This window comes from Anopheles ziemanni, chromosome 3, assembly GCF_943734765.1.
Source record: "Anopheles ziemanni chromosome 3, idAnoZiCoDA_A2_x.2, whole genome shotgun sequence".
In the NCBI taxonomy this organism is placed as follows: Eukaryota; Metazoa; Arthropoda; class Insecta; order Diptera; family Culicidae; genus Anopheles; species Anopheles ziemanni.
In genome coordinates this window covers 5,919,070-5,946,971 of record NC_080706.1, presented here as the reverse complement: position 1 = coordinate 5,946,971, position 27,902 = coordinate 5,919,070, and the positions used below count along the sequence as shown (strand labels likewise).

General features: G+C 45.3%; 3 protein-coding genes across 3 annotated transcripts in view; all 3 read left to right on the top strand.

The window, feature by feature from the left end:
- The first annotated feature begins 3,815 nt into the window (after positions 1 to 3,815).
- Positions 3,816 to 5,134, top strand: LOC131289513 (cystinosin homolog). Its single transcript, XM_058318788.1, has 3 exons — positions 3,816 to 4,538; positions 4,613 to 4,901; positions 4,980 to 5,134. The coding sequence occupies exons 1-3, from the start codon at positions 3,816 to 3,818 to the stop codon at positions 5,132 to 5,134; spliced, it is 1,167 nt and encodes a 388-aa protein (XP_058174771.1).
- A 357-nt stretch (positions 5,135 to 5,491) lies between these two features.
- Positions 5,492 to 7,798, top strand: LOC131289510 (cystinosin homolog). The gene is made up of 5 exons (XM_058318786.1): positions 5,492 to 5,502; positions 5,675 to 5,748; positions 6,394 to 7,365; positions 7,437 to 7,539; positions 7,620 to 7,798. Exons 1-5 carry the CDS (start codon positions 5,492 to 5,494, stop codon positions 7,705 to 7,707), a joined length of 1,248 nt encoding a protein of 415 aa, XP_058174769.1. The 3' UTR covers positions 7,708 to 7,798.
- A 5,536-nt stretch (positions 7,799 to 13,334) lies between these two features.
- The window catches only part of LOC131290048 (G protein-coupled receptor kinase 2), a 48,291-nt gene continuing 33,723 nt past the window's right edge, over positions 13,335 to 27,902 (top strand). The window contains exon 1 of the mRNA XM_058319427.1: positions 13,335 to 13,961. Within this exon, the coding sequence (XP_058175410.1) occupies positions 13,910 to 13,961 (52 nt within the window). The 5' untranslated portion in view covers positions 13,335 to 13,909. The remainder of the gene's footprint in view (positions 13,962 to 27,902) is intronic.

Below are 27,902 nucleotides of genomic sequence, written 5' to 3'. Positions count from 1 at the left end.
ATGCGGCCCGGAAGAACGCTGGATGCGGCCCGCGACCCCTTTGACACAATTCTTGGAATGTTTTAAACCTTTAGTATTGGCTTTCGTTTGAATGACAAACATTCATTGTGAATGTGCTTCCACGAACTATGGATTTTATTCCAGCAAGAGGGCTAAACCACTGTCAATTCAAACAATTTCTATATGAAAGCCGTACTCATCATTGATTCACATTAAGTCGACGTATGGCAGTGGACAAGAGCAAAGGTTTTATTACATTTTTCCCGACAAGCAAACAAATCTGATTAATTATAGTTAGCAGTCTCAATGAAATGAGATGTGTAGAATAATTCGGATTATGTTTTTTTATAGAATGCACTTCAGCCAGCTTATGTATGGTAAACTTCTCATTAGGATTTGTTTTAGAAAGCATTTTCATCATCCATTGGAAACGGTGAGGAGCAAAAACTCCGACGTACGCGCATTGAAGATATGCAATCGTTTTCCGAATTCTAACGAAATCATATCAAGTTTATTTAAACATATTTTGCAATTCAATACTATTGTGATTTTTGGTAGAGAGTTAAGATAAGTAAAAGAGCATAAGTACTAAAGACAACTGATTGCGCGAATTTCTTTTAGAATGCTCTTGTAATTTTGTATTTCTTATAGAGTTGTACACTACACTAAGTAATCACTCGTAGTCAGGCATACTGAATCATCATATTATGCCTTGTTTTACTGAAAACTGCTGATATAATGATAAAGCTTATTTCATAATAATAAAAAAATTGATATGATTAATAATAAACAGATTAAAAAATCGATATGATTCATAGCAATTTTATAAGAGGCAATATAATACACTAAAAAATTTAAAACTGTAAAACCTGATTCATTGTTATGTTATAAGAACCTATTTTCATGAATCCAACCAATGGATACTTTTTGGCCCGCAAACCTAATTTGGAAAGAAATGCGACCCGGTTAACTGAGTTTGACATCACTGATGTACATGCATGTGATTAAGCTCTATATTTCCCTTTCTGTAGTAATTCGAATTTGGTCTCTCAAATGTTCGATTACACTAACTACATTTGATGTGCAATATATAAAAAAACCTGTATCTGATTTTGAAAACAAATTGAAGAATATTGAAGAGAATAAATACAAATAAACCTCCCTTCTCCTCTTGTTCTTTCTGAAACATGTTTTAAAAACACAGGGAATATTTATCAATTGTTTACAAACACAAGTTGATGCATAACTGAGCTTATGTGTTGGGTAATTGCAGTTAAAATCACATGCAAGGTGCAGTTTCACTTTTAGTGTGATGCTGACAAACACATCAATCTTTGTGCACGGGCCCGCTTTAATGTTGGACAGTATCTAAAAAATCCTGCATTCGGGGAAACCCCAAGTTTTCCGTCCACATGACGTATTTAAAAAAAAAAACCAACTGAAACTAGTGAACTGGCCGTTGGTTTGTTTATGGACTCAGCTCAACCGGCTTCGGTCATTGAGAAATTCCCGCTAGCATTCCCCCGCCTTCCTTTCACTCTCTCCGCATCCAGCGTTCTCCACTGCAGTCTTGCATTCGTCCGATGCGATCGGCGGGTTCTTTGGTGGGCTCAGTTCAAGCGATAGTTCAGTAAGTGACGACCAGTGCGACCGTTAACAGCTCGCCGTCCTCGTGGTCACCGTCCAAGGAGACCCCGTTTTCGTTGACCGTCTCCCGGGAAGTCAGGAAGTGCACCGACGAATCGAACGTGAATGCAATATTTGACGATTCTGTCTTCCAAAAGTGCACCGTCAACCGTCGAGTTTCGGTGGTTCGTGTCCGTTTCCGCACCTAAAGGTAAACATATTTAGTTGCGGCACTTATTTGCACTTTCGATAGTGTTTCATTTTTGCGTTTCCTTGCTTGTAATTATGTTTTTTTTTCGATTGTTAAACAAGTGGTTTTGTTGTTTAATGAAATACAAGCTGTTGTTCAACGTGATGACGTTTACTTTAAATTCAAATTTCGCGAATGGGTTGGCAGTTTGTTTTTTTATTGGCACAGAAACCTTATTCCATGGGCGGTGGTTCTACGAAAAAGGACAGCAACCTCGATTTACGAGCGCGTACAAATAGTGTCTCGAACTGGAGACTCATTCCATTTGCCATTCTGTTCAACGGTTCCACTATAAATGTCGCTTTGTTTAAGCTATCAAGTTTAACGACATTTTTTACACAACACCAATCATTCATGTCACTCTGAGGCTCGTAAAATAGTTTGTAGTAAAAATAAAATTACATTGTGTTAGTTATGTCTTGGGTTTGTAAGAATACATACAAGAAACATGCTTTTATTTGAAAATCCTCTTTTCAATCGTGTGAGTTTAAAATCTTTTTCAATCTTAATTCATCTAATCAATTAACGGACAAACATCCTCAACCTTTGCGTCAATAACACTTGAAGTGCTGGAATGTTCAAGCATGTAATGCTCCGGAGGGATTGATGATCCTTGATGAACTTCGGTCGGCGCCTTAGACACCGTTCGAGTGCTGGCGGCAGTTCTTCGATCGATTGAAGCCGGTAAACGGCTTTATGCAAACCACTTTGGCAGCTGAGACTTTATCATCTGTTCTGTTCCGCTGGTTAGATTAAAGTGCTTCAATGAAGCGACAAGGGAATAACCGTCACTTGAAGTGCGACCTGGATCGTCTTGTCTGCACAAATCTGGGCAACGTGATTGAAATGAAACTTTTCTGCTTGGAGGAAAGTGGAAGTAGGCGCACGTTGCTGGGCGGTTGTTGTTGTGTTGCTAAAGTAGGCGTTGCTGAGGAGTGGGACAAGCCAGCGAATCATTTTCTTCCTTTCCATTTTGCGAATCAATGTTTACAATTCAACATTTTCGAAAAGTTACTCGTTTCGCCTGTAAGTGTATGCATGTTTCTATGTCTTTTTCTTTGAGTGCTAAAGTTACCACTTTCAGCTCGATTAAAGACGTAATCGACACCACCCTACACGTTAGGCAGCAGCGCGACCTTTCGCGTTTCCTTCCGTTACGCCGTGGTCATTATTCTTACCCGGAGCGAGCCCGCAAAGTTTAGAAACTTTATCTACACCGGATCGGTGAGCTGCTGGTTTGCCCGGTTTGTACGCCTTCGGTTCAAGGTGGGCACCCACGACGAGGTGGTTGTGCGTGTTGCTGCTGGCGAAGATCACCACCGCAAGTGTCGAGTGCGTCGTGGCTCGAGTGTCAGCGGTTTACCGACGCCGAAGATCAGCAACATTTGCTTGGGAAGGCTGGTTGAGCCGGTATTTTCGATGCTGGTGGGAATTCACGCAATTTGAAAAATCCCCTTTCGATCGGGCAACGAGTTTTTTTTTTTTTGTGTTGAGGTGAACCAAACCGTCCCTCCTCCTGGCGCCAACTTTCGCCAACTCAAACCAACAACCGGCCTCGCGCTGGCGAGATGGTTTGAAAGTGTAGCGTTATGATGGCCATCGCACAGGGTGCGTTATGAATATTCCGATGAGTTCGGCGCCGACCGTGGTAGCATGCAGTTGCGGCACGTGTCGTCGATGTCATTCGCGCTTCCCGGTGTAATTGGAGGTTTGAATAGAATTTGTGTTCCAAAATCGACCGTTAAAGGATTAACGCTGGGTACTCGGGGGGTTTTGGGGGAAAGGTGAGCACGTGACGCCTCAAAGATGGATATATTAGTTCTCGATTTACGCAAGAGAAAGTGCACGAGGAGGGTCAAGAAGTGTATCGAGTTTAATACATATCAATCGTACTTTGCAGGTCGTGCATTCGCAGAACGTTCGCTACCACTGACTGAGGATGGCGGCTCTAATTACGGCGCTAGTTCTCTGCCTTGGTGTGCTCTTCGCCGGAAGCAATTTCAGCGACGCCCAAACAACGATCGGTGCGACAGTCGTGTTGGACCCACAGGATGTGACCGTAATCGTGGGCGAACGGAGTGAAATTTTCGCCAAAGTGCGTGGTCCACTAGCTCAAGATGTCCGGCTAAACTTTTCCTCCGAACACGTAAACTACCTGCAAGTGGATCCGACCAGTGTGGAAATAAAGGCGCCCTCCTTGGGTGGTGGCTACGTCGACAGTAGCTACGAGATCACGCTCCTCGGTGTGTCACCCGGACAGTTCGACCTAACGGCCGCCGTTGTACCGACCGGCTTCATCGACGATGCGGCCGCGTTCATACGTGTAACCGTCGCCAACTCACAAACCATCATTGTCGTCTCCAATGTGATCGGATGGATCTATTTTGCCGCCTGGACGGTATCCTTTTGGCCACAGATGATCATCAACTACCGACGACAGAGTGTGGTCGGACTTTCATTCGACTTTCTCACGCTGAATCTCGTCGGACACTCGGTGTACGCCGCGTTCAACTGTGCGCTTTTCTGGAGCGGTTACATCGAACAGGAGTATCTCGATCGAAACCCGCGTGGCCTTAACCCGGTGCTGTCAAACGATGTAGCATTTTCGATACATGCCACACTTGCTACGCTGCTGACGGTGGCCCAGTGTTTCATCTATGAGGTAGGCACGAAAGGCACGTAATGCACCGATGGAGAGCACTGCACTTATCCAAATGTTACTCTGTATCTTTCCAGCGTGGGGAGCAAAAAGTGTCCCGCATTGCCTGGGCTATCATCGGAGTTTTCGTCATCGTCATCGTAACCGCCGGCATTCTGGTCGGCACCGAAACGTTCCACTGGCTCGACTTCTTGTATGTGCTGAGCTACATCAAGCTCTCGGTGACGTTGATCAAGTACGTACCGCAGGCGGTGCTAAACTTCCGGCGGAAGAGCACCGTTGGATGGAGCATTGAAAACGTTCTGCTGGATTTTACCGGTGGAATGCTGAGCATGTTGCAGATGCTTCTGAACGGCTACAACTATGGTAAGAAGAGAGTATATTCGAGGGCTAAGACGATAGATAGTTCGAAATTAACCTTGTTTTTACTTTTTATCTACGCAGACGATTGGGCATCAATCTTTGGCGATCCGACCAAGTTCGGGCTCGGTTTGTTCTCGGTGCTGTTCGACATTCTTTTCATCGTTCAACATTACGTTCTGTACAGGTATGAGAGAAGAACACCCTGGGATGTGGTGCACGATTGCCCGTCCCGCTAATGCAGCTAATTCACTCAAACTCCTACTGACAACATTTTAAACCATTTTGTATTTGTCTAAACCGTACACTTTTTTGTACATCGTTCCCTATTTTTGCAGAACCCCGAAAAAACGGATTGATCCGATCGAATCTAACCTAGAAACATTGCTCAAACAACCGCATGCCATTACCAGTACTGACACCGAATAACAACACCCGTTAACAACAACTGTACAACAAAACACACTGCCGCTCAAACGGCAACCGTCACTACAAAATTAAACTATACACGCCCACACGCGTTCGAATAGAGAACGTACCATTTAAAAGCGGATTTACAGAGAAAAATTCTAACACGTTCCACACAGCAACAGCGCATGAAACACTGGTTTGTCGAAAACTCTACTACATTCTAACTCTCTACACTTTGCTTTCTATTGGCTTTCTTATTTGCTGTTCAATTTCCTAAACTCAAACTTTCGAGCTATCAGATAAAATACGGACGATCGTTTCATGTACAACCTCTAACATCTCACCCTTTCTTCCGTGGCACCTTGCAGGAATGCGAAGGACGCGAAAAATCTTCAGGAGGAATCCTCGACCGCCACCACCACCACCGCCAGTAATGGTGGCAGTAAGGACAGTTTGCCGTAGACGACGTACATACGAGACCCCGTTCTCTCTTCCTCTTTCTCTTACTTCTCTAGTACGCGACTAGATATATAGATATGTTTTTTTTTCGATTGCTAACACAATCGTTGCCATACACTGACTGCAAGCCTTTGGTGATACTGTGATGGGAAGATGGTTCGTTCGGTAGCAGTGTCGCACAAAATAGACACCCGGAAGCGATCCAGCCAACCAAGCAAAAGGCTAAAGCGACCCAGCGGCATTTGCATACGAGATGCCAATAGATGCTCACTTTTTTTTAAAGTGATTTTGTTATGCTAGCTGATAAGATAGATCGGATATTCGGTCCGTCGTTCGGACCAGGCCACAGTTTTAACGATAGGAACGAAATAAATTAACGTTTGCATAGTTTTAAGTCAACAATGGGCATGCTTTGCAATTTATTTATCCTTAGATTATTAAGGTTGTAGCGAAAGAAAGATTTAAAAATTGATGTGATATTCTGTCAAATTTGCCAATCTATTTATTTGTATCATTCTTTCTACCTCACAGTATCCTGGACCATTGGATTAATTTTAATAGGTAAAACATACAAACAGTCTTGTACGCGAAAAACAATTCTTACCTATTTATATCTTATTCCTTTCAGCATCCACTACTTCAGCTCAAACCAACCCCACAAACCAGGCGCACCTTCAAATTGGCCCCCAGGATGCAACGGTTATCGTTGGACAAATGCAAAATGTTACCCTGCGGCTGCACGGTACCCTTTCGGAACGTGTAATCGTTAATTTTACCCAAACAAACGTGACGGCCGGTAATGAGTACGTCAAAGTAATTCCATCGTCGATCGAATTCGATCCTATACCGTCCAACGTGATCGATCGGTCTGAGCGCGTGTCGCTCGTTGGGCTTCGCGCCGGAATATTTGACCTGCTGGCACACGCCTTTCCGGCGAGCGATTTAATTGACCAAAGTCAAGCGTTCGTGCGTGTGACGGTTGCCAAGTCGTGGAAGCTTATTACCCTCTCGTCGACCATCGGGTGGGCTTACTTTCTTGCCTGGACGTGGTCCTTCTGGCCACAGATATGGGAAAATCGTACCCGTGCCAGCGTGGTCGGGTTGTCGTTCGACTACCTCGCCCTGAATCTGGTTGGTCACACGATGTATGCAGCGTTCAATTGTGCGCTGTTCTGGAACGGTTCGGTGCAGGAGGAGTATCTACGGCGCAACCCTCGGGGTTTGATTCCGGTGCTAGTGAACGATGTGGCGTTTTCTTTGCACGCCGTATTTGCCACCACACTCATCATCGTACAATGTTTCTTCTACGAGCGTGGCCAGCAGAAGGTGTCATACACGGCACGTGCCCTGATGGTAGTCTTTGGACTGGTGGTGTTCATATCGGCCGTGCTGGTAGCAACTGGGACGTATCAATGGTTGGATTTCTTTTATGATTTAAGCTTCATAAAGTTGGCCGTTACGCTCGTCAAATATATACCGCAGGCGGTGCTAAACTATCGTCGTAAGAGTACCGTCGGTTGGAGCATTGGGAACGTCCTACTGGATTTTACAGGTGGTTCCTTCAGCATGCTCCAGATGCTAGTCAATGGCTATAATTACGGTAGGCTTAATCATGGCGCAATAGTTGTTACACAAAAAACCTTCAATTTCTTCCTCTTAACCATATTTCAGATGATTGGGATTCAATCTTTGGAGATGGTGCCAAATTTGGGCTTGGATTTTTCTCCGTACTCTTCGACGTGCTCTTCATTGTGCAGCATTACGTTCTCTACAGGTTGTATAAGATAACGGAAATTTTAATTCGACGAAAACGGGAGTTTTTTTTTATCGATTTTTTAAAACAATTTTTCACAGGAACTCGAACTACATTGAACTACGTGGAGAAAACTATCCCGGTCCTGGAAGTGTTACCACTGCACCTCCCAACGGTGTGTCCACATAAGTTTATAGAATGGGTATGATGTTTGTAATGTAGACTGAACGGCAAGAAGGAATAGCAAAACAACTTGCTAGAAAATATGATCTATTCAAAAGACTTGTTTCAATAAATAAACTAAACGTGTAAGATTTAAAAATGGGGTTTGGTCCACGTGTTTGCGTAACCGGGATTTTCAAATTGTCAAAACCTAAATGTTTGATCAACGCTCATTGCTCCACACACATTTTAAATTCCGGTTTCGATAAGGTATCTAGCGGATCATCATGATGCAGCGTCTTGCTAGATACTTAAAAAATGGACAAATTGTATTTCCATTATGTTGTTTACCGTAAAACAAAAGTTTATTCAAAGGGGTAAGTTGCATAAATCAATTCAGGGAAATCAAGATTACTGTATCGAAACAATAGGAATCGTGGTATCTCAGAAAATTGAGGCGAATTCGCTTTTCGCTTGCCTGCGGGCGAATTGCTGTGATTGATCCCCAGTTGTAGTCCATCTAGTGGTGGGAAAATCGAATCTTTTGATTCAAATCCATTCTAAGATCCGGATCACGAACCCGAATCCCAATTCTTGATGGATTGTTAGTCGTGAAACGATGTAAACCAATCAATGCCGGCCTGTAAATCATTTATCCTTATAGTTTAATCGCACGTAAAATCTCCAATCCATAGATTGGATCCATCTATGTCCAATCCATAGATCCATCCAAATTTATCTCATTATCTCTATATCTACTCGTTACGTGGCTAATTCGACTCACAACAAATTTAAACAGATTCGGATCAAGTCAGAACCGAATCAAATTGAGTCTCAAACAAATAAAATCGAATCGTAAACAAATCAAACTTGATTCGAATTTCAAACAAATCAAATCTTTAAATTCCGTCAAATTGGATCCAAATCATTAGAATCCGTCAAATGAGACTCGAATCTTTGGAATCCGTCTAGGGATCGAATTTTCGAATCTTCCGAATCCCGATTCTGCCAACACTAGTACCTTCTCTATCGTAAAAAGTTTCAGTCTTCATCTAGTCGTTCGTGCGTGTAGTGCTCGGAAGCGGCGGTCGTTGAACCAATTTTCCCCCTTGCCACAGCAGCACAAACGACCCACGGTCCATAAAAATCCTTCGCAGCAGTGCAGTGGTGTAGTGTTCCGCCTAGTGCAGCCGACACAATCGGTGACCGTTTGTAAGAATCTGCGAGCTATCCACTAAGAAAAAAATCTCCGTCCCTGAAATCTCCGTTTCATCCGATGTCTACCGATTTCCCTTTTCCATCATGGACTCTCAGCTTCCTGTCCGTTTCACCACACCCCTCGCTGCGAGCGGGTTTCAGTGATTATCGAGCGTTTGCAGGATTGTTAATGGGATTCTTCTGCTCGTCCATCATACGTCCTTGATGTGTGTGTGTGTATGTGTGTTTGTTAAAGATTCCTGAAAAGTGCATACTGTTTTTGTTTGCAAAATACTGGTACCACGAAACAAAACGTTCAAGATCGAACATGAATTGAGGTTATGAATGGTGCAAGTTTGACGTTTCAGTTCCGCAGATTTGACAATTGTGTGTTGTGTTAAAAAAAAACTCTGGAAACTAGAAAAAAATTAAGTGAAAAAATATGAAAAATGTTGGTGTATAATCGCCATAAAATTTTAATTTCAATTGTAACACTAATATTCATATATCGACAATCGATGTCGAAAGAGCCGACGAAAAGTTGATACCGAAAAGCCGATTGAGCTGAGGAACAAGAGCGCACAAACATTAATTAAGTTTTCCCATCTTGTTTGTCCTTGCACATGTAAATTTGATTCCTTTCCATGGGAAAACTTTTGCTACCAGAGCCCATTTTCTGATTGGGTTCGAGCTTTTCGTGAGGGGGAAAGCGTTTTTCTTCATTCTTCAATTAAGCCCCGCCTGTCAGCGTTGTCCCTTATTGGAAAAGTTGAACTGGAAATTTCGTTCCATCGCGAAACGGCCCGTGGTAAATTTATGATAATTTTGTGCAAATGTCCCAAACTTCGATTTCGATTTATTTCGGTGTGGTGGTTCTATTTTTCGAACGCCCTTTCGATTTCCCATAGAATGGGCTTGAAGGAAGGTGGCTTTTCTACCTTTGGGGATGGTGGATCAAGTTTCACCGCCACCGAATGGTGTAGTTTTTCCGTAGCATTCCAATTAGTTTGCTGCTCTGAAGATGAATGAAAACCGCCTCTTCGTTAATTTAATGGCGGCATTGGATTTCGCGTGGTTCGTTCCGCAATTCTCAAGAGTTGTCTCGAAGCGGCGCATCTACATTCATTCATTAATATGAGAGCTTCTTTCCGTTTCCCACCACCCAGGCCAAGTAATGGCGAGATCCGAAGTGTGCTCCCCACCAGGAACAGATTAGAGTCTAGGTTTGAATTTATAGATGTTTCACTAGCGTCCTTCTGCCGCGACCGAGCCAGTGAACCATAAGGCCAACCATCAACATTTTTTAATGAGAGTTGCAACACTTCTTTTCACAGTGCGTGGCCCATTTCCTAAGGCCGATCGTAAATTTGCTCCCGTTGCCTTGTTCCGAAATTGGAGTGTTTGCGTTTTTATTTAGGAGTGCTGTTGAAGCGAACCGAACGATGGATTCTTCCCCGAACGAGATCCCCAGACCATGTGCCAATGGATGATGGATTGATGGAAGGGAAACAGACCTGGGGGAGAGGTGTGCTAGAGGTTGAGATTCGATAGCTTTCACCAGTAGGCAACCGCTGCGATTCGTATATGTACCCGGTATGCAACCAGTAGTACCGAAATGGAAGTTGGTACAGGTTTTCTAATATACCCCCATGTAGGCACCTCCCTCGGAACAGGTTGCATTGATTCGCCACTGACCATATTAACGACGGCTGGCAACAGAGGATAGTTAGGCCCGGGGTTGGCTCTTCCTCCGATGGCGATCGCACAGGAAAAATGTTGCTCCGGTTTGGTCAGGCAATTGCCTTTTGCTCACTTCTCCTTGTCGCCCGTATGCCGGAAGGTAGCCACCGTCGACGGTTAACGAGAGCCGGAAGTTCGCCGTGTATGCCCCAAGCCGCGACTGAAAACGATCCACTCGACCGCTAGGGGCTGATGTGCAGGGTCGTCAAAGCAAAGACCAGGTCTACGAGTCGGGCCACCATTTGTAGAATTGATTGACACTCGTGTGACACAAACGGTAAGGTAGACGGGCGGGGTAAGGCTCAACTTGACGGCGAATGTGACTTCAGGGCTGCAATAGTCCTACGGCAGCATCCGCTAGAAACCGGGTCACCGGGCAAGGAATGAAATCTGTCAACAGAGTTGCGTTTCGATAGACGGCTGGGCGTGGACCATACAAGGCCCTCCTCTGAGCTGTTTGCTGGTAAAGTGCCTACCGATGGATATTTCATTCACTTCAGATGTACCAGCTCGTTCTGCATGGCGTGTTGGATTATTGAGGGTTCGAGAGGTAATTCAGTCACACCCAAATTCACAAGTTCAAAGGCCATCGCTGGCTGTGGACTTGTTGACTTTTTAGTAGAACTCTCCCACCCGCTCGAAATGCAAAGTTTGCTATAGCTGACCGGGGACTTTCACTACCCGGTCGGCACTGCACTGCATATTGGAAGTTGGCCGAGGTTGCACGACCCTCACAGATTTGGTCGTAAATTTTTCCGCACACCTGGGGAGCAACAAACCCCTCGGGTCGAGTACTGGAGGTGAACTCGGTTCGTTCGCTTAGAGTTCACGTTCCCTTCCCATCTTCGCATGGCTTATAATTCTCGCCAACCGCCAACACAACTGCTAGAGGCCTCCCCGGGGGCCCGCGCCACCGATGCCGAGAGTGGATGGCACTTTGACAAGGTTTCAAAAATAGATAAATCAGCACACAACCACCACCACCAGCGTTCGGTCCGTTTCCAGTGGTGACGGCAACGACGGTGCCATTGGTCGCGACCCGTAAGCCGGGGTGGGGTAAAAGGGAGGCACTCTTGTGGAGGGGCAAGTATTGCAAGTTGTACCAACCGATGTTACGATCTCTGAACCTGCCTTCCTCACGGCGTAGAAAAGGCACGGTGTGTTGGAAGTTTTGTTTTGCTCCATCCTTTACGGAACACTTTTCGATACCGGGGTAGCTCCCGGGGTCCACCAGTTGGATTGACTGCCGGTCGGCTTTTCGTCGGTAGTACCCGTCGTTGTCGTCGTCGTCGTCATCGTAGTCGTACACCGTTTGGCCTCGTAAGGCTCCTCGGGCTCGTGATTTATCAAGCGACCCAGGCTTGCTTCGAACATTGTAGTGGCCGCATAAAACATGCAAACTATGCAACTCACCCCCCCACCCATCATTCCCATCCACCGGGTCGAAGGATATTCGACACCGTGGTGACGGTGAATTGTTCCACCGTGGGGTCATGGAACCATGCACACACACGCTCGTTTGTGTGAATAATTATAATTGGAAATTTCAACCAAAATGGCTACGACACACGTGAGCCTTTTTCGGTGCATGGCCAAGTTCTTGGGTGCCTTATTTATGCACATTTTGAATAGGCAATCAGTGAACTAGTTTTGTAAGTAAAATAATATAGAGTTCGGTAAAATTGGTCGTGAAACACACAACGAGTTTGTAACTCATCTTAAGTCAATCATCAATAAGACTTTTATTTTAGGTTACACTCCTCTATACTATCTAACTCACATGTTAATTTTTTACTTCGTTCCTTTCTTTTGCAGCACATCGTCGGCTCGGGACGGAGAAAGTAAAGTGGCCCAAAAAGCACTGTGCAAAAAACCACACCGAAAACGCAAGCAAGCGACAAAGGAAGATGCTCACCCCCGTGATGTTGAGTCACGATTAGATCGATGATCGTACGACCGGAAGATTGATCGCTGCTCCACCAGCCCAGGGGAAGAACGAGAAATTCCTTTCCAAATCCCCTCGCAAGAAGCGAGCTTGAAGCAGCACAACGCGAAACACACTCCAGAAAAGAAGTAAAGAAAGGCGCAAATTTCTCCCGCAAATGAGATCGGCCAGGCGGGAAAAGAAACCCCCGATAAATCTGCTCCGTTTCTTGCGCCACTAAAACCGGCGAACCCGGAAGCTGCGGCGGTGGTGGAGGTGGCGGTGGTGGTCAGCTGCTGACAAGAGGAGAAGCAACAGCAGCAGCAGCCTGTCCGGCGGATGTGGGTTGCGGGTGTGTGGGTCCGTGTGTTTTCGTGTACGTCCGAGCGCGTGTAGTTGTGAATATATTGCATCTTCTCGTGATTATCGTCATCAGCGTCTCAGCTCGTCGCCGGGCGAAGGAAACGTCGCGGAAAGCGGTGCGTCGAAAACGAAGCGGGTTCCGAGATTCGTCAAGTCTTCGCGATCGCCGCGTACGATCGTTCCGGGGCGGGTTTTCGTTGGTGCGCGCCAGCACGACCACTTTTCCAGTGAAGCAAGAAGCACATGGTGTGTGTCCCCAGGGGGGGTGGGTGTTTGGGTGCGATTGCGTGCGAAACACACCGGGGTCTCAAGTGGTTCCGGCCTACTGTGTGACTACTAGGCGATCGTTTGTTTAAACGAAAGCGAAACAGAAAAATAATAATAATTATCATTTAAGAAAAAAAGGAAAAGCTGTGCAAAATCCCACACCCTCCCATACGGGGGTGAGTGTCTGTGTGTGTTTGTGTGTGTATGTGTGTGCAGCCACCGTGGTCGAAGGGGAAGAGAAAAGAGTGTTCCGTGCCGTACCGGTTGTTTTTCGTGCTTGGAGCGTTAGTGAAAGTGTTGGCAACATAAAAATATCTCCAACACGCGCGAGACAGCACGGACGCGTTTTCGCGGACTCGGGAAGAAAACAGCGGCTAGCACCGGACCGGGGCCGGGGTGCCAAGAAGAGGTCGGCGGAATAATTTGCCCAGCGTGGGCGCGCAAAGAATTTCGGCCGCTTGGAGGTAAAAACCAGCACCGGCGCACACTTAATCGGCCGCGCGCAACGGTCGACTGCAGAGCGCTACACCGGGACACGACGCGAAATATTTCGCTGCCAGCCATCGTAGCAGACAGCTGGATCCGCTCGCTGCACCCTCCTTCTCCCCCCGCTCGACGGAGGAATCCGCGTAGTAAAGCAGGAACGAACCGCGAGCCGGCGGTTTTCAGCGAACGACGCCTAGGCGCTTCTATTTCGGGTCGCCATTCTGACAACAAAAAGCCGCCAACCTGGAACTAATGGAATTAGAGAACATTGTGGCCAATACGGTCTACCTGAAGGCGCGCGAGGGTAAGTAACGGGGTCGGGGGTCGTGCAGGGGAACATAATTCGTCCATAAGTGCATCATCGACCAGCGGGGCGCTATTTTTAGCCCTCTCCTGGCCGCGGCATTATCAAAGCCCCTCCGGGGTGTCGGGTAAGGGAAGAGCGATGGACGATTCTAATTTAGGGGTCCCTGTGCCACATATCTTCCCATCCCGTGTGTTTGTTTGTTTACGCGCTAGAAGTAGTATGTTTGTTCGCCGGTAAAAAGGCCGCCCGCTGGCGAAGCATGTTTTCTTCGGCGGGAACATCATTTTTAACACCAAACGCCAAACACATTACATACGGCAACACCCGGTAGTTACTCTCCGGTGTGCAGAGAGAAGAAAACTACCGCATTGATTGCGATAAGATTGGTAGGAAGTAAGAAGTAGGAGGGTACTGTCTGAGGCGAGAAAAGGGGTTTTCATCGTCTCATACGGATGATTGATAGGACCCCATGGGGTTGGCTCGTTTTTTGTTTGGATTCAAGGTAACATATTTCTTCGTATTTCGCTTCAAATTGGGGAAGATGGAGTCTCGGTCTGCCCTGAAATCATTTGTGAAATATTGGTAACAAGGCCAAAAGTATGTCCAATATTTTAAAAAATTTGATGATCCATTGCTTCTTCATCTTATACCTCAGTACAGTTATTGAAATCAGTTTCCTCGACCTTCGCAAGCTATCCTGGAGATGAAGGTATCTAAGTTTATTTTATAAAGAATGTAAGAATTTGCTTGTATGATTTAACTTATGTGAAAATAGTTGTTAGAGGAACTTCCAATCCGTGATTCCGGATTCGCTCTAGCAAGCTCTCGTCAACTTGAAGGTGAACGAGATCAGGGATAAGGAAGAATACGAATAAGCGCGTTGAGCCAAAAACTACTCTTTTTTGTTGCAAGCGTAAGCGGGGGAATATAATGTAAATTTTTGGTTGTTTTATTGAAAAATAAAGCTTCCTAAAAATCTTCAATTAAAGCTGCCCTTCAAATTGGCCAGAAGCACCTGATTTTCCAAAAGACTTTCTTCAAAAAATAATTGCTGATATTTAAATGGTTGAATACTACTTGAATTTGAAAATCTAAGTGAATACAAACAAAGCCTTGTTTGTCGATGCGTCATATAAGATAATAAAACAGTGATTGAACCAGAGAAAAATATGCAGGTATTACCAGAACTCTCTCGTAGTTTAACTTTCGTTTAATCTTAAACTAGACTTCGAAACCGTTAGAACTTGCCGCTTACTTCCACCTTGTACGTCATTACCCGAATAGTCTGATGGGCGTACCGATTTCATAACACCATTGCGCTCGTTGCGGCAATCAGAACTCTGCTACAAAATGTTGATCAATTACTCTGATGGCTGGCCTAGTGTGTGCACGTGTGTGCTTCCTCTGGCGAACATAAATTCGCTGCTGAAGATTCAATAATTCAATATGCCGTTGCCCCCGGCGTCCGATCTTCACATCGGTTGCGCCTCAATATCGGGTCGGGTTTGCCCACTCGGGTTTGATGAGAAATTATTGCCCACTAGCGGCCCCGGACCCTCTAGGCCTGATTCTGGGAGAGGGGATAGGGTGTTGGGGAATGATGGAGGCTGTTGATCTCGTTCCCAGTTGACCCCCGTCTTAATTGGTCGTAGGTGTGTGGTGGGTGGTGGGCAGTCAATCTTTAGCAATCAATTACTGGCAATTAAAATTTAATCAACCTTTTGCCTTCTTCCCCCCCCCAACATGGCGGAGAGGGTTGCGTATCGTTACATCGTCTCTGCACTGAGGGTGGGGGTCCCAGAAGGAAGACGTGCGGAGAGGTACCAGAAGTTTTGAAATGGTCTTATGGACCACACGAGCCAAGGTATCAGCTGTCGACCAAATTGGATAAGGCCCGTCGGGGGAATCGGTGTGGTTAATTGTTTGATTTGGATTGAATTCTTTCACGCAACACGATGACGAAAAAATACTACCAACACGTTTGAGCAATGTTCCGAAAAAAGGTGTTTGTTTGCATTTATTAATTTTTTTACCCATCGGGAGCGCCAAGTTAAAACGGCCTAGAGTGTGTGACGTCAGAGGAGCGTCGGCTCTTCTAGTATATACCGCAACAAAGGCCTCCGTTATGCTGGCCTTGGCCCCGGTGGCTTCCGACATCCGGGACTACTAACCAAACGGAACTAGCGTTTGGTGGTCGAAGGCCGGGGGAGGGGGCCACGAATTTGGAAATTGGACGACGGTGTTCGGCCAAATACGAGCTCTCGGCACTCGGAACCCTCGTCAGTTGTACAAACATGAAGCGCGCGTACACTTCATACTAAAGTGTGCATACACCGCTCCGTTGGTCGTAATCACTTTTCCATAGCGCTTCCCTTTTGGCCCGGCTGTTTTGTGACGTCACTGTTGCCTCACATTGCACTAGGAAGCTGGGAGAGGAAAACACGGCGTGAACCGACCTCTGTCAACGCTCGGTAAACATTAAAAGGCCTCCGTGTACTCTTCCCCCTGTCCGCTTCCCGCAATGTGTGCGATGGATAAGAGTTCGTTAAAAATAGTTCCAAAAAGCTGTTGCGCCACCGTGAGGCGGAAAAGGGGGAAAGGCGGACTAGAAATACATGGTCAAGGCGGAAAGGAAAGATCGCCGTTTGTGGAGAAGACCAACGGAAAACAACTTTGTTGATCGGCAGCGCGCCGCACGAGCGCACGGGATATTCCCTGGGTTTGACGATGGCTTAGCCGACTGTGTCCTCGCTCCGTGGAAGGCCACGGACATTCCGCACTCTACGGACAAGCGCCACTTGCTCGAGCTGATGACGACGAGGCGATGACGGACAGATCCGAGCGCGACATTGACAGATGGGGATGAAGTTGTCCGTCGACGGTGGAGCGTGTCGCAGTCGAAGTGATTTCAATAGGGACTAGAGACACTGTTGCGATCAGGGAAGGCGAACTTGGCTCGGGGAAGTTGTGAATAAACGGAAGATTCTAGTAGTTTGTAGTATAAGTAAGTTTTGAATGTTTTTTAAAAGTATTTCTATCTTAGAAATGTTGGTATTGGAATTAACCATTCCTCGATTTTGGCGAAATTCCTCTCCGAAACACTCTATCGCCTATAGCACACCCGATTTACCATCCCTGACAGCAACGACGACGAGGACGACGACGACGACTTCCATTCATGACCTCCCTCGAACCTGCCGGAGATGGCAGGCATCCTCCAACCTGGCCTAAGCCGCCGGCTCCGAGTGTGGCGAGGTCAAGTCAATATTTTTCAAACACTGGTGGACATTCCGGTCTCTGACACGACGCGAACTATATCTTCATCGTTGTTTTTTTCCCCGTTCCGATGAGCTTCTCTTTCCCTCTCTCTAAAACCGGTCAAATCTTCTGGACGGTTTGGTGGTGGTTCGCTGTTTGTCGGCCGGTGGTTTTGCTGTTTTGACAGATTGACGAGTCACCACATTTGGTTGTTGGTAAGGTCCGTTTGGAGATCTCACACTCGTGTCGTCATTTTTTTTTCCTATTTGAACGAACGTTCATCAAAGAAAACGGTTTGAAAAAAAAAGAAGATTGAACTCAAACACGTGATTCGATGATGTCCCGCAACGGAATGGCCATCACAGATCCTATGGAGCGTCTTTATGTGAATCACTGGGCATGCCTCTCAGGGAGGAGAGGTTGGAGAGGCGACTAAGCCCGAGGACATCGGTGGAAATAGAACAATTTATCAACCAACCGGAAGCCAAACTTCCGTTTGATGCGATTGGAGTGTTTACAGTTCTCTTTATTTCTCCTTTTCTTAAGGTGAATTTCTATACACACAGTAGGATTTAATAACTGTTCAGTTAATCCTCGAAACAAACGAGAAGCCACGCCATGTCCCAACACCCCATCCTTCTGTATTCTCTGATGTAACGATTTCTTATGATGGTCGAAAAATTTCCATATTTATCTTACGCACTAATTTGCTGGTGCTGTTCCGTGTTCCGTTTTCGGGCGCGTGGTGTAGGTGGTAAAATTATAAATAATTTTATGATTTACTACGGCCCGCTCGTGGACACACGTGTATCAGTGTGTGTGTGCGTGTGGGCCCGCGCCGTCCGTCCTTTTATCGTTTCGTCAACTTTTCACAACACATGTCGCGGCCGGGTGAAGACGGTTCTGACAGCATAAGCCATCGTGATAAGCGACGATAATAATAATCATAGGGTGTGTGTTTCCAGTGCCGCGCGGGGGCTTATCTGGCGCGACCCAAACAACACCCGCAATTCCCGGGCATGTGGCATGTCCACGCTTTTATTTATACCGGGGCCACACACACATGACCGACCCCGCGGGCGCAGCGGTCGCGAAGATCGGCATGTGATTTTGTTGTTGATGGGTAAACAGAACCCACCGACTCTGCTGGACCCCTCACCCGCGACGGTGAGGAGTTTCTCCGGTTTTATACGTCGTTTTGCACAAACAACCATGAATGAAGTATCTTGGGTGGAGCAGACAGTACAATACACATGTTGTTGGTGCGGAAATGTTGTGTTTCGGTTAACGATGAGAAAATCCAATTCCAGAGGAGATCGGATCCGGGTTGACAACGATCCTCTTAAACCGACCTGAATCCCTGGTGTGATAGATATGTGATGGATTCAGATCCGAAGGGATCCCAGTTCCGGATTTCAAACCCACCGGATCAAGGTTACCCCCAAGGTTGATTCATATAGAGCAATTTGAAAGGTAAAAGTGATAGCGCCATCTTGGAATTTATGATAACCAAAACAAGTATTCGTGATGAACGTTTTCATTCAATTCTGTAACAAAAAACAGTTAAACCAGGATGTAAAACACATGTATACTGGCCAACTGCTACCAACCATATGATTCCTGTATTCGCTAATCTATTTGATTGGTATTTTAAGAAAAACTTCAACCTCTGTATTTACAGCATCCGGCAATTCTAACCTCAAAATTGCTTCATTTTAGTAATCAGTACAAACAAGGTAAAGAGACACGAAAAGCTGTGGCGATCCAACCTTTAGCACCGGATCTGATTCCGATCTGATCCGGATCTCAAGGATCTTGGATTATCTTCGGATCGATCTGAAAAGCGATCGAGTCACAGAATCATATCCCGATTCTATTTCTCATCACTAGATTTGATGTCGGAATCGAACTCACGGCCCTCCTCGGTTTTATGTGACAACGGTGCTGGAGGACGGTGGTGGAATTATTTTGGCAACCAATAAGCAATAAAAAGACCAATATATCTGCGCACCGGAAGCGGGTTGAAATGACCGGTTTTTCGCAAAACCGACCCAAACCGGTTCACCCCCGTCGCGAACCGGACCGTGACCAATCGGTTAATCGGATGGGTTCATTATCAGCCGTCTAATGGATCGCGGTCGGTCGCGGATCTTTGTCGCTCGCGATGACGTCGGCCCGCAGTCGGGAGTCGGCACTGGCTGGCCACGTCAATCGCACCTCCCTCTGTGCTGCAACCACTACCCTTCCGCGCCCCCGGGCAGGCAGCCTTTCGCGCCAGTGTTTGGTGGTGCCCCGCGTGACGGTCATTTGACATAGTATGGTATGTTTGTTTTGCATACAAATAAAACACTCCCGTTGCGCGGAACGTAGCCCCCCCATCCCCTCTCTTTCTCCTTTTCCAACTCCCTTCTCAATTCCGTCCTCTGTTGCTCCACTTGTCGCTAATAAGCCCCTGCATTACAACGCGATTCAGGAAGGAGGAAAGAGATTGCGGTGGGAGATTTGCAATCGACGCTAACGACACACTAGTTGTGTCTATCCTGCTAAGGACGCGTGTGGCTTAACCCATCGCTAGCGGGGCAGAAATTGTTTTGAGTCGGAATTTCAAACATGTCTTATCGCTTCTGTTTTTGCTGTACCCTTCTTTAGTACAGCGAGAGTTGAGTTGGGTCAATAACGTCATCCGGAGGGTTTTGTATTCTTTACAAATAATGCCGCTTTAACAAAAGAAATATGTTGCCTCTAGAGTATAAAAAATGTTTCAAAAAATAAAATGTTTTAAAGACTTCAAAAAGCGCTTGCATGGAGCTTCATCGTCCTGTTCAAGCACTACAACATTTTGTTGAGTGTTTAAAAAAAAGAAAGAAATAACTTTCCGCTTCCACCGATGCGCCGGTTTACCGAATGATAATTTGATTCTCACATTTTCAATTCGATTAACTCCTTCCACTAAGTGGATGGCTGGCGAGTCCCTCGCTCCTCGCGCTCCCTGCTACGTCGTTGGACGGTTGGACTTTGACAGCTGGTCGGTGCACTATGTGAATGGCGTGCGATCGTTGGTGGAACCTTGAATGTGAGCCACGGTTGGGAGCCCTTGACTTGAGGCTGAGTTAGGGGAGGAGGGAGTGACTAGTGGAAGTGAGGTATACTTCCTCCATCCGTCCGACGCTCCAACGTGCATGATCGTGACAGCACGTAACAGTGGAAGCGTATTCAAATGTCCCAATGCTTGAAGGAGTTATAATTAGGAAATTATTACGTTTATAACACCTTCTCTCGGTGCTGAACTCGAATGTGCGGAGGGGAGAATGCACCAGAGTTGCGTCACGGAGCGGATGGAACCATGCATGGGTGAATTTTTGTTAGCTCGTAAACTCTTGTGTTGTGTTCGGTTTCGGGAAGTGACTTTCGATAAGCTGGCGGGATGTTGCAATCACATGAACCCCACCACCTCCGAGGGGTGTCAATTGGCGCTTACCGAGGCGTTGCTTGAGCTGGGAGAGCCACTCAGATTGGCTTGTTGCAGCGTCCGTTTGTTTACTCGCGCCGACATTTTTCCGAACGCTCCTATTTCCAATCCCAAAATCCCACCCCGAGCCGAGCGTTCGGTGAGAATTGGTGCTAATTTTTAAATCATCCGTTTGTCTCGGCCTCCTTGCTGGTCCGAGGGGACCCCGGGGGGGGACTGATTTTACGACACCGTGGGGCTTTTGGAGTTTGCCGATGTTTGCCGGTGTAATGATGGTTCTCCGCTGGTGAGGCCTGGTCAGAACCCCACCTCATCAAGGTTCTAAGGTGCCAAAGCTAATGGAGGCGGTGAGGTGGCGAATGTGATTAGCTTTTGGCACCTTCTTCCCCGTTGGGTTCGAGACAATATTATTGTCAAGAGAGCAAAAAAAATATGCTAAATTGAATAAACAACCGCCATCAGCATTGGGCGCGGCAATCATCAAAGCTAACGTGTAAATTTGCTCGGGAAATTATGACCCCTTCTTTTCGGGTGTATCTCGAATAAAACCACAATCCGATTGACGTACGTTGTTGGGCCCATTGGCATTGCATTGTGTAGCTATTGTTTTTCTTTAATTTCTGCACAACCCTGTGACCCCTTAGATGAAGTCTAAAATAATATCTTTAACGATAATCTTATCGTTCTCCACTTCACTTCAAATTCTAACATTGAACATGAACGACATTTGGACAACTTTGTGAAACAATTATCAAACGGCGAATAAACATAGACTCAAAAGTAAAAACCCGTTGATAACACAGCAAGAAATATTGGAAATTACAACATCTGAAAGCATGTTGCATCTTGGAGAGGTTTGACTGCAAAGTTGCTTGATTCGGTCACCTTCGTCCATTTCACACGATGCCGATCTTTCCCCCTGATTCGTGGAACTGATCGGGCATTAAAACGCCACTTCCTGATCGTAAAACACATGCAAAAAGAAAGCAACAACAAACAGTGAGCACACAAATTAGCTGCTAATTAAATGAAGGCACTGAAATTTGAGTAGCGATAGACCTAGACTAGACCTCGGCGCTTCGCATTTGAATTCCAATCAAGCCTCTCCGGGGGGGAAAGGAGGAGGTGACAGCGAACACGGAACGACGGGTTGTATGGAAGATTTCATCTCGTAAAGTGATCCTCACACTCCACCTAGCGCCATTCTCTCGTGCGTTTGCCGGATGACGCAGGATGTTTTGAGTGAACCTTCTCGTGGTAAATAAAACCGGGGCCCCGGATAGGATGGGGGTAGATCAGGCAAAAACAAGTTGAATAAAGGCTTCGAGAGGCCTCATCCATTCCCCCACCCCTTCTCCGGGGTGGCTCATTTATATTCACAATGTCATCTCCCCGCGCGTTTGCGGTCTCCTTCGCCGATCGCCTCTTGTCTGCCGCCCTCCCTTACCGACGAAGTATTTTTAGTATGCGTTTGGGTTCTAGTGTTTTTAGCGTGGATTCCTAGTCAATCCTTTGGACAGGATGTTGGATCATCTGGTATGCTGCCTTTCCAACAAGCCTGCTGATGCCAGGGGTGTGTGTGTGTATGTGTGTATGTGTGTGGCCGCCAGGGGCGTTTTCTCGTTGCGTGTCTTCACGCTCATCCGAGCACAAACACGAAGGCCGTTTTCGATAATCGAAAGTGAATTCGATTAACTCGCGCTCTTTCCACTCCACTCTCCTTCCCTCTCCGATGTGTGTGTGTGTGTGTGTGTGTGTGTGTGTGTGTGTGTGTGTGTGTGTTTTTTTTTTTGCAAAAAGTTGGCCAGTTGTTGCCCCGAACGGTGGAGGTTCGTCCTTCTTTTTCCCTTTCGTTTTTCATCCCCCCTCCCCCATCGAGCCCTTTCCACCGAGGGTTGGCAAATAAAAAGGAAAATGGTTTCACCTTCGATATGTTTTATCAGCGGAGCGGGAGTGTAATTTGTTTGGCTTTCCGATGTTCAATTCCACAAATGAAGGATAATTTTCTATCGTTTTTCATCCGTCTTTCTTCTCTTTTTGTTTTTATTTTTCGTTTTGTTGGAACGAATAACATTTTCGTTCAGAAAAGGGTTTACGAGCGTTTGGAAATCTGTTACTTTCGATTGTAACCACCACCAGTTGTGTTTTTCACTGCTTTCTTCTGCAAACAAATTGAATTGGAGCGTGTTCGATGGCACATTTAATTTAGCGAAACGAAACCCTTTCCTGGGGGGTGAGTTCCATTTTTTTTCGGCATGAGCAGTGGAAAGAAAAAAAAAACGGCACGATTTGTGGTGATCGATTCTGCCTTCCTCATCCCAATCGTGCTGAGGTTGCACTTTTAGGCTTTCGAAACATCGCAAACAACTGTCAACTCAGTTGATGTTGATGTCAGCCAGTGAGAGTTGCTTTTTCTTTTTTTTTTTTTAATTTTTGTTGTGACGAACCTCCTCCATACCGGAAGTAGGTCAAGTGCGAAACAGAAACACACATACTAGCACGGCCGCCACATAAGATGCGCGGCCAGTTTACGTGCATAAACGGGCGGAAACGCAGCTGGAGTTGATAACCGCGCGACGGAGGTCGGCCTACATAACCATAAAAGTACAGAGACACGCGGGTCGAGTCGTGGGTTTGCTGCTAGCCCTAGTATATGTTGCTTTTCGTACCATCCGATCGGGTGTATTATTGCGTGCACACAGAATCGAATCGCTGCAACAAAACCTCGGGAGAAGAAGCACCAACCCAGGCCGAAGGACTTTGGCAGCTATGTGTGAGGAAGGAAGCGAGAATCGGGTGCTGATAATGGTCGGTTCGAGCTACGGAGTGAGCCACTAGGCAACAGTGACCACAAAAAGAGCAGTAAGGATTTAATTCCTTGAGATTGGATGCGGTGCGAATCGAGACGCCCGAACATGAGGAACTTTCGTGAGTGGTTTAACGAAGCTTTAGTATTATGCTCAACTAGCGTAGAACTAGAACTTTCCCAGATTTATAATCTAAATGTATTTTTCCACACAAACAAAACAAGAATAGCCGTTGTTACCTTTGCCAAATTAATAGAAAAAACGGGACGCGCCAGATTCTTAAGAGCTTAGTAAGAAAAACTGAAAATAGTTTGGCAGCTTGTCTGTCTCACATTTCTGGTTTCGTAATCCTTCAACGATATTCCCCCCCCATTGTGGTAGTGAAAACCACGCCGCTGATGACGCGATTAACATTTCATTTTCATTTCCCAACTCATTCGGCTCGTCACAGTCAACGTGTTACAACGCTCGTTAGCAAATATGATAATTTAATTCACCGTTTATGCTACCGACGGCGCGGCAACTGTTGCGCCGTGATGGCGTTGACGGACGTCAAAGCGAGAAAAAAAGGAGCCATCAAAACAGGCTGCCCGGCGCGCGGCCGTAATGTAGCGTGAGAACACTCCTTTTTGCCGAGGGACCCGCGGAACACCAAACCGGACGCACCACCCTCCAACCCGTGCGTCTCCATTCGCGGTGGTAGTAATTAAAGGTATCGCTTCCATGGTGCCGGATAATTGTTACGCTTGATCGTGCGGCAAAGTGGCTCGAGCGGCTACATCGATGCGATCCCGAAGAATCGGTATTGATTTTGAGCAACGATATAGCGGCTCCTCACTTCGGTTGCACAACTCGAGAGTGTAGGATGGTTTTAAAAACCTTATCGACGGTTTAGGTCTAGTGCGTACGTCACTGATGGTGTGAGAAATAGTCTCAAAAATGGTTGCGAAATCGATCGGTTGGCAAGAATGGTCACATTTTTCGTTCGGTCACAGCTTGTATAAAACGTTAAAACTTTTTGACGACTGTTTGTTTTTGAGTACGAAAAATAATTTTAATTTCTAAGAAAAAGTGAGTCAAAATAGATGCAAGGAAATCTGGTTTCGATTGAAACGAAATTTGAATACACTCTGACACTGACAGCTGACTGTCAGAAATTTTATAAACGAAAATCTCATCATCCTGCAAGAAAGTAGAAATTAAAGTATCAAATTTATCATTTACTCTCACTTAATTAACAATGTTAATTGAATATAGCAGTTTCTAAATTATTTTAAAGATTATTTATAAAACACTTAAAATAAACATTTGTTATGTGGGCCAAAACTGACTTTATTTCTCGATTTTCGAGATATTCAAGTGTCAAAACACATACAAAAACCACAGAGTTAAACCTCTGCCTGTATGAAGCATAGCTTCGTTCTAGAAATTTAAAAAATTAGACTGAGCGAAGTAGAATTCAATTTGATATTGAAAATTATGATCCTTTTTGATTTTGCATTTTGAGAAAGTTTCTCACCCAACGGTTGTAATACAAATAGATTAGGTAAGGTTTCTTAAAAAAAAACCCCTTGTAAAACTTAAAAAAAGTATTCAAAATTATCACTCGTAAATCCATGAAGAGAAATTTTTGACAAGATGAAAATTTTTAATGTAAACAGGCAACATACTAATGAAACGATATTCTTTTATTCTGTGTGAATCAAAGAGAAATAAAAAAAGAAATGCTACTTTCTTGTTAAAATAGCTTAACAACAAACAATCTCAACCAATCTCGATTGCGCAGATGTATCAAATCTGATTTAACACTAGAACTCCGTGATTTTTACGCTTGAAATTTTGCGGCGATTTATGTTAAATATTAAAAATGGAAATTTTATATTTGAATTCTTTAAAATTAACGTTCCATTCGATGTGTGAAAGTTATGCATTAACATGTGGTAGAATTGTTTAACCTTAAGAAATAAATGTGATTGAAAAAGTATCTGGCCAGTCAAAATGGCTGGTCCGGTAGTTCTAGTGTTAAGTTCATGTTAAATGATCGATAAACCAACAAATGTCGTTTTTTCCATGAGCTCAATCTGCGAGAGCATTGCTGTGTTTGAAAAACATAACTTTAATTGTTGTTTTTTTCCTCGCGAACGCTTATAGTTGTTGCTCACGCTTAATTGGATTGAATCGCCTTTCATCGGCTGCGGCTGACGGTTTAAGTGAATAACGCAGCCCACGGTAGCCATTGTGTCGCCAGGTCGTTTTGCCGGACCGGTTGGCCTCTGGAATGTATGTTGCGACGATTTCGAGCCGGCAAGCGAGAAGCGGCGGATAATTAAGTGTTCGTCTTTATGAATTAAAGATTTTCGCCCTTCGTCACTCGACTTGGCACTCGTCGGCACGGCATCGCTCCGGCCCCCCGCCCAGCCCCGCCCCGCGGAAAAGCCCTTCACACTGACCGAGCGGTCAGGTCACTCCTCTGCCGTTGAGGATAACTTCCGAAGCGAACTCGAGCTTGCGGATTGGTAATAGATCACTTCGGCCGCGCACCTTCCTTCCATTACGGTGTGACAAATGCCATTCGAAAAGTTTTCCTAATTATCCGACCGGGTTCGTTAGCGGCTTCAGGTTGAAGTGGTCGCGCGTCCTTGTGTTGCCGATAATTAAAAGACACTTTTTTGCTTTTTTTCCCCGTGCTTACTGAAAGATCCCTCCTGATGGTATCGGACACTTTAGCGAAAACAAGCAAAATTGATTACAATAGAAAAATCTCTTTGACGCACGGTGGTCGACGAGGCGCAATTAACATTTTAATGCATACAAAATAAAGCTCTGCTCTATTTTAATGGAAAGATCGATGGTCCATGGTCCATCGAGACACCAAACCCCTTCGGCCGATAAATAATTCAATTGCTTCCTCTGCCACGGCGGGGTTTTTCTTTCGCCCGTTTTTCTTTGCGAAGCCTGATCGAGTTATGAATCACACACACACACACACATTGATCCACACTTTGCAACAGGAGCACACATCATTGTATGATGTGTGTGTCAATCATCTCACTTTTCCATTTTCCTGCTCGACCCTCCCTTCACTGATGTCGGGCCGGCGAAAGCTTCTGGTCCGGTGTGACCAAAGGAAATTGGAATTAATGGTGTAAATTGCATTTGCTAGCGGGGATGGGTGGTCCAGGGGTAGGATCGAAGCGGGTGAACGAGGTTCGTTAACGCCACTCTTGTGCAGTTTGACCCTCGTGGAGAGGGCTTTTTTCCAACATTACATATCGAACATCACGTTTTTCTAGAAAGTACTAGACACATTTTACGATAGTCTGGAAAGTTTGCGTTTGCATCAAAGTTCGTTTTGAGCTGTTCATGTTAGTGTTCGATATCGTTATTTATCCAAATTATCTATATTTACCTCCATGTAAATGTTCGTCTTGGTTTTCCTGGAATCTTCGTTTAAATAAGGCAATTTTATTACATTTTACAATCTTCAAATCTAGAACTAAGTATTTACACAGGAAATATTATTTTCTGACGGGTTTCTACTCTCAGTCCATTAAAATTAAGGGCTTCAGATTAACTCGCCAAAGTATGTCTAATGTTAGCATTACAAAAATTGGACAAACTATTAGTAGCGATGAGCAACAACAAAAAAAACTACACAAGGTTAATAAATTTTATCGGCCTGTCAGGCCTCCTTTCCGGCTGTTAGCCGGAATTTAACACATAACTGACAAAACGGTTTATGTTAGCATGTTTGCTGTCTATCTTCGAATAAGCTACAATACCAATGATGGTCTAAGCGTCTTCATTTTTTGAAAACATCTGTTCACCAGAGTCGTTCGTTCCACGATCGATGCTTCCGTATATCAATATCAATCTTTTCTAACTTTGTCTTATCCATTTCCCGAATGTAAGGAATGATTAATACATTTTTAATTGTTTGTTGCTTTTGCTTCTTTTGCACTATAAGAGGGGCTTGCAAATGAGTTTAGAACCTTTCTCCCCAAGTGTCCTAGTGATTTGTCCATTTTTAATGCAATCTTTATTCTTTTCTGACAATTTTCTATTCTCAAACCACTTGAAGTAAGTTATTCTCGTTAACAACGAAAGCTTGTTTTGTTGAAGTATTAAAACAGAGACTTATGCATGATCATTGGTGCTTAACAGAATCTAAACTCAGTCCTTTCTCCGTTGTGGATTTATGTTTAGACCGAGGAACTTCCTCGAAAAAAGAGGATCAAGGCCTCTGGCCCAATGCTTGTGACAAAGAGAACACATTTCAGTACAACTGCCTCTCTGCTAGAGTGTCAAATACGAAGGGCCTCCTCAAACCACCGTTCTTGGACTTTAAACCCCTGCCTTCCCGACCGCCGGGCTAACGGTATCGTGTACCGGTTTGAGTTATGC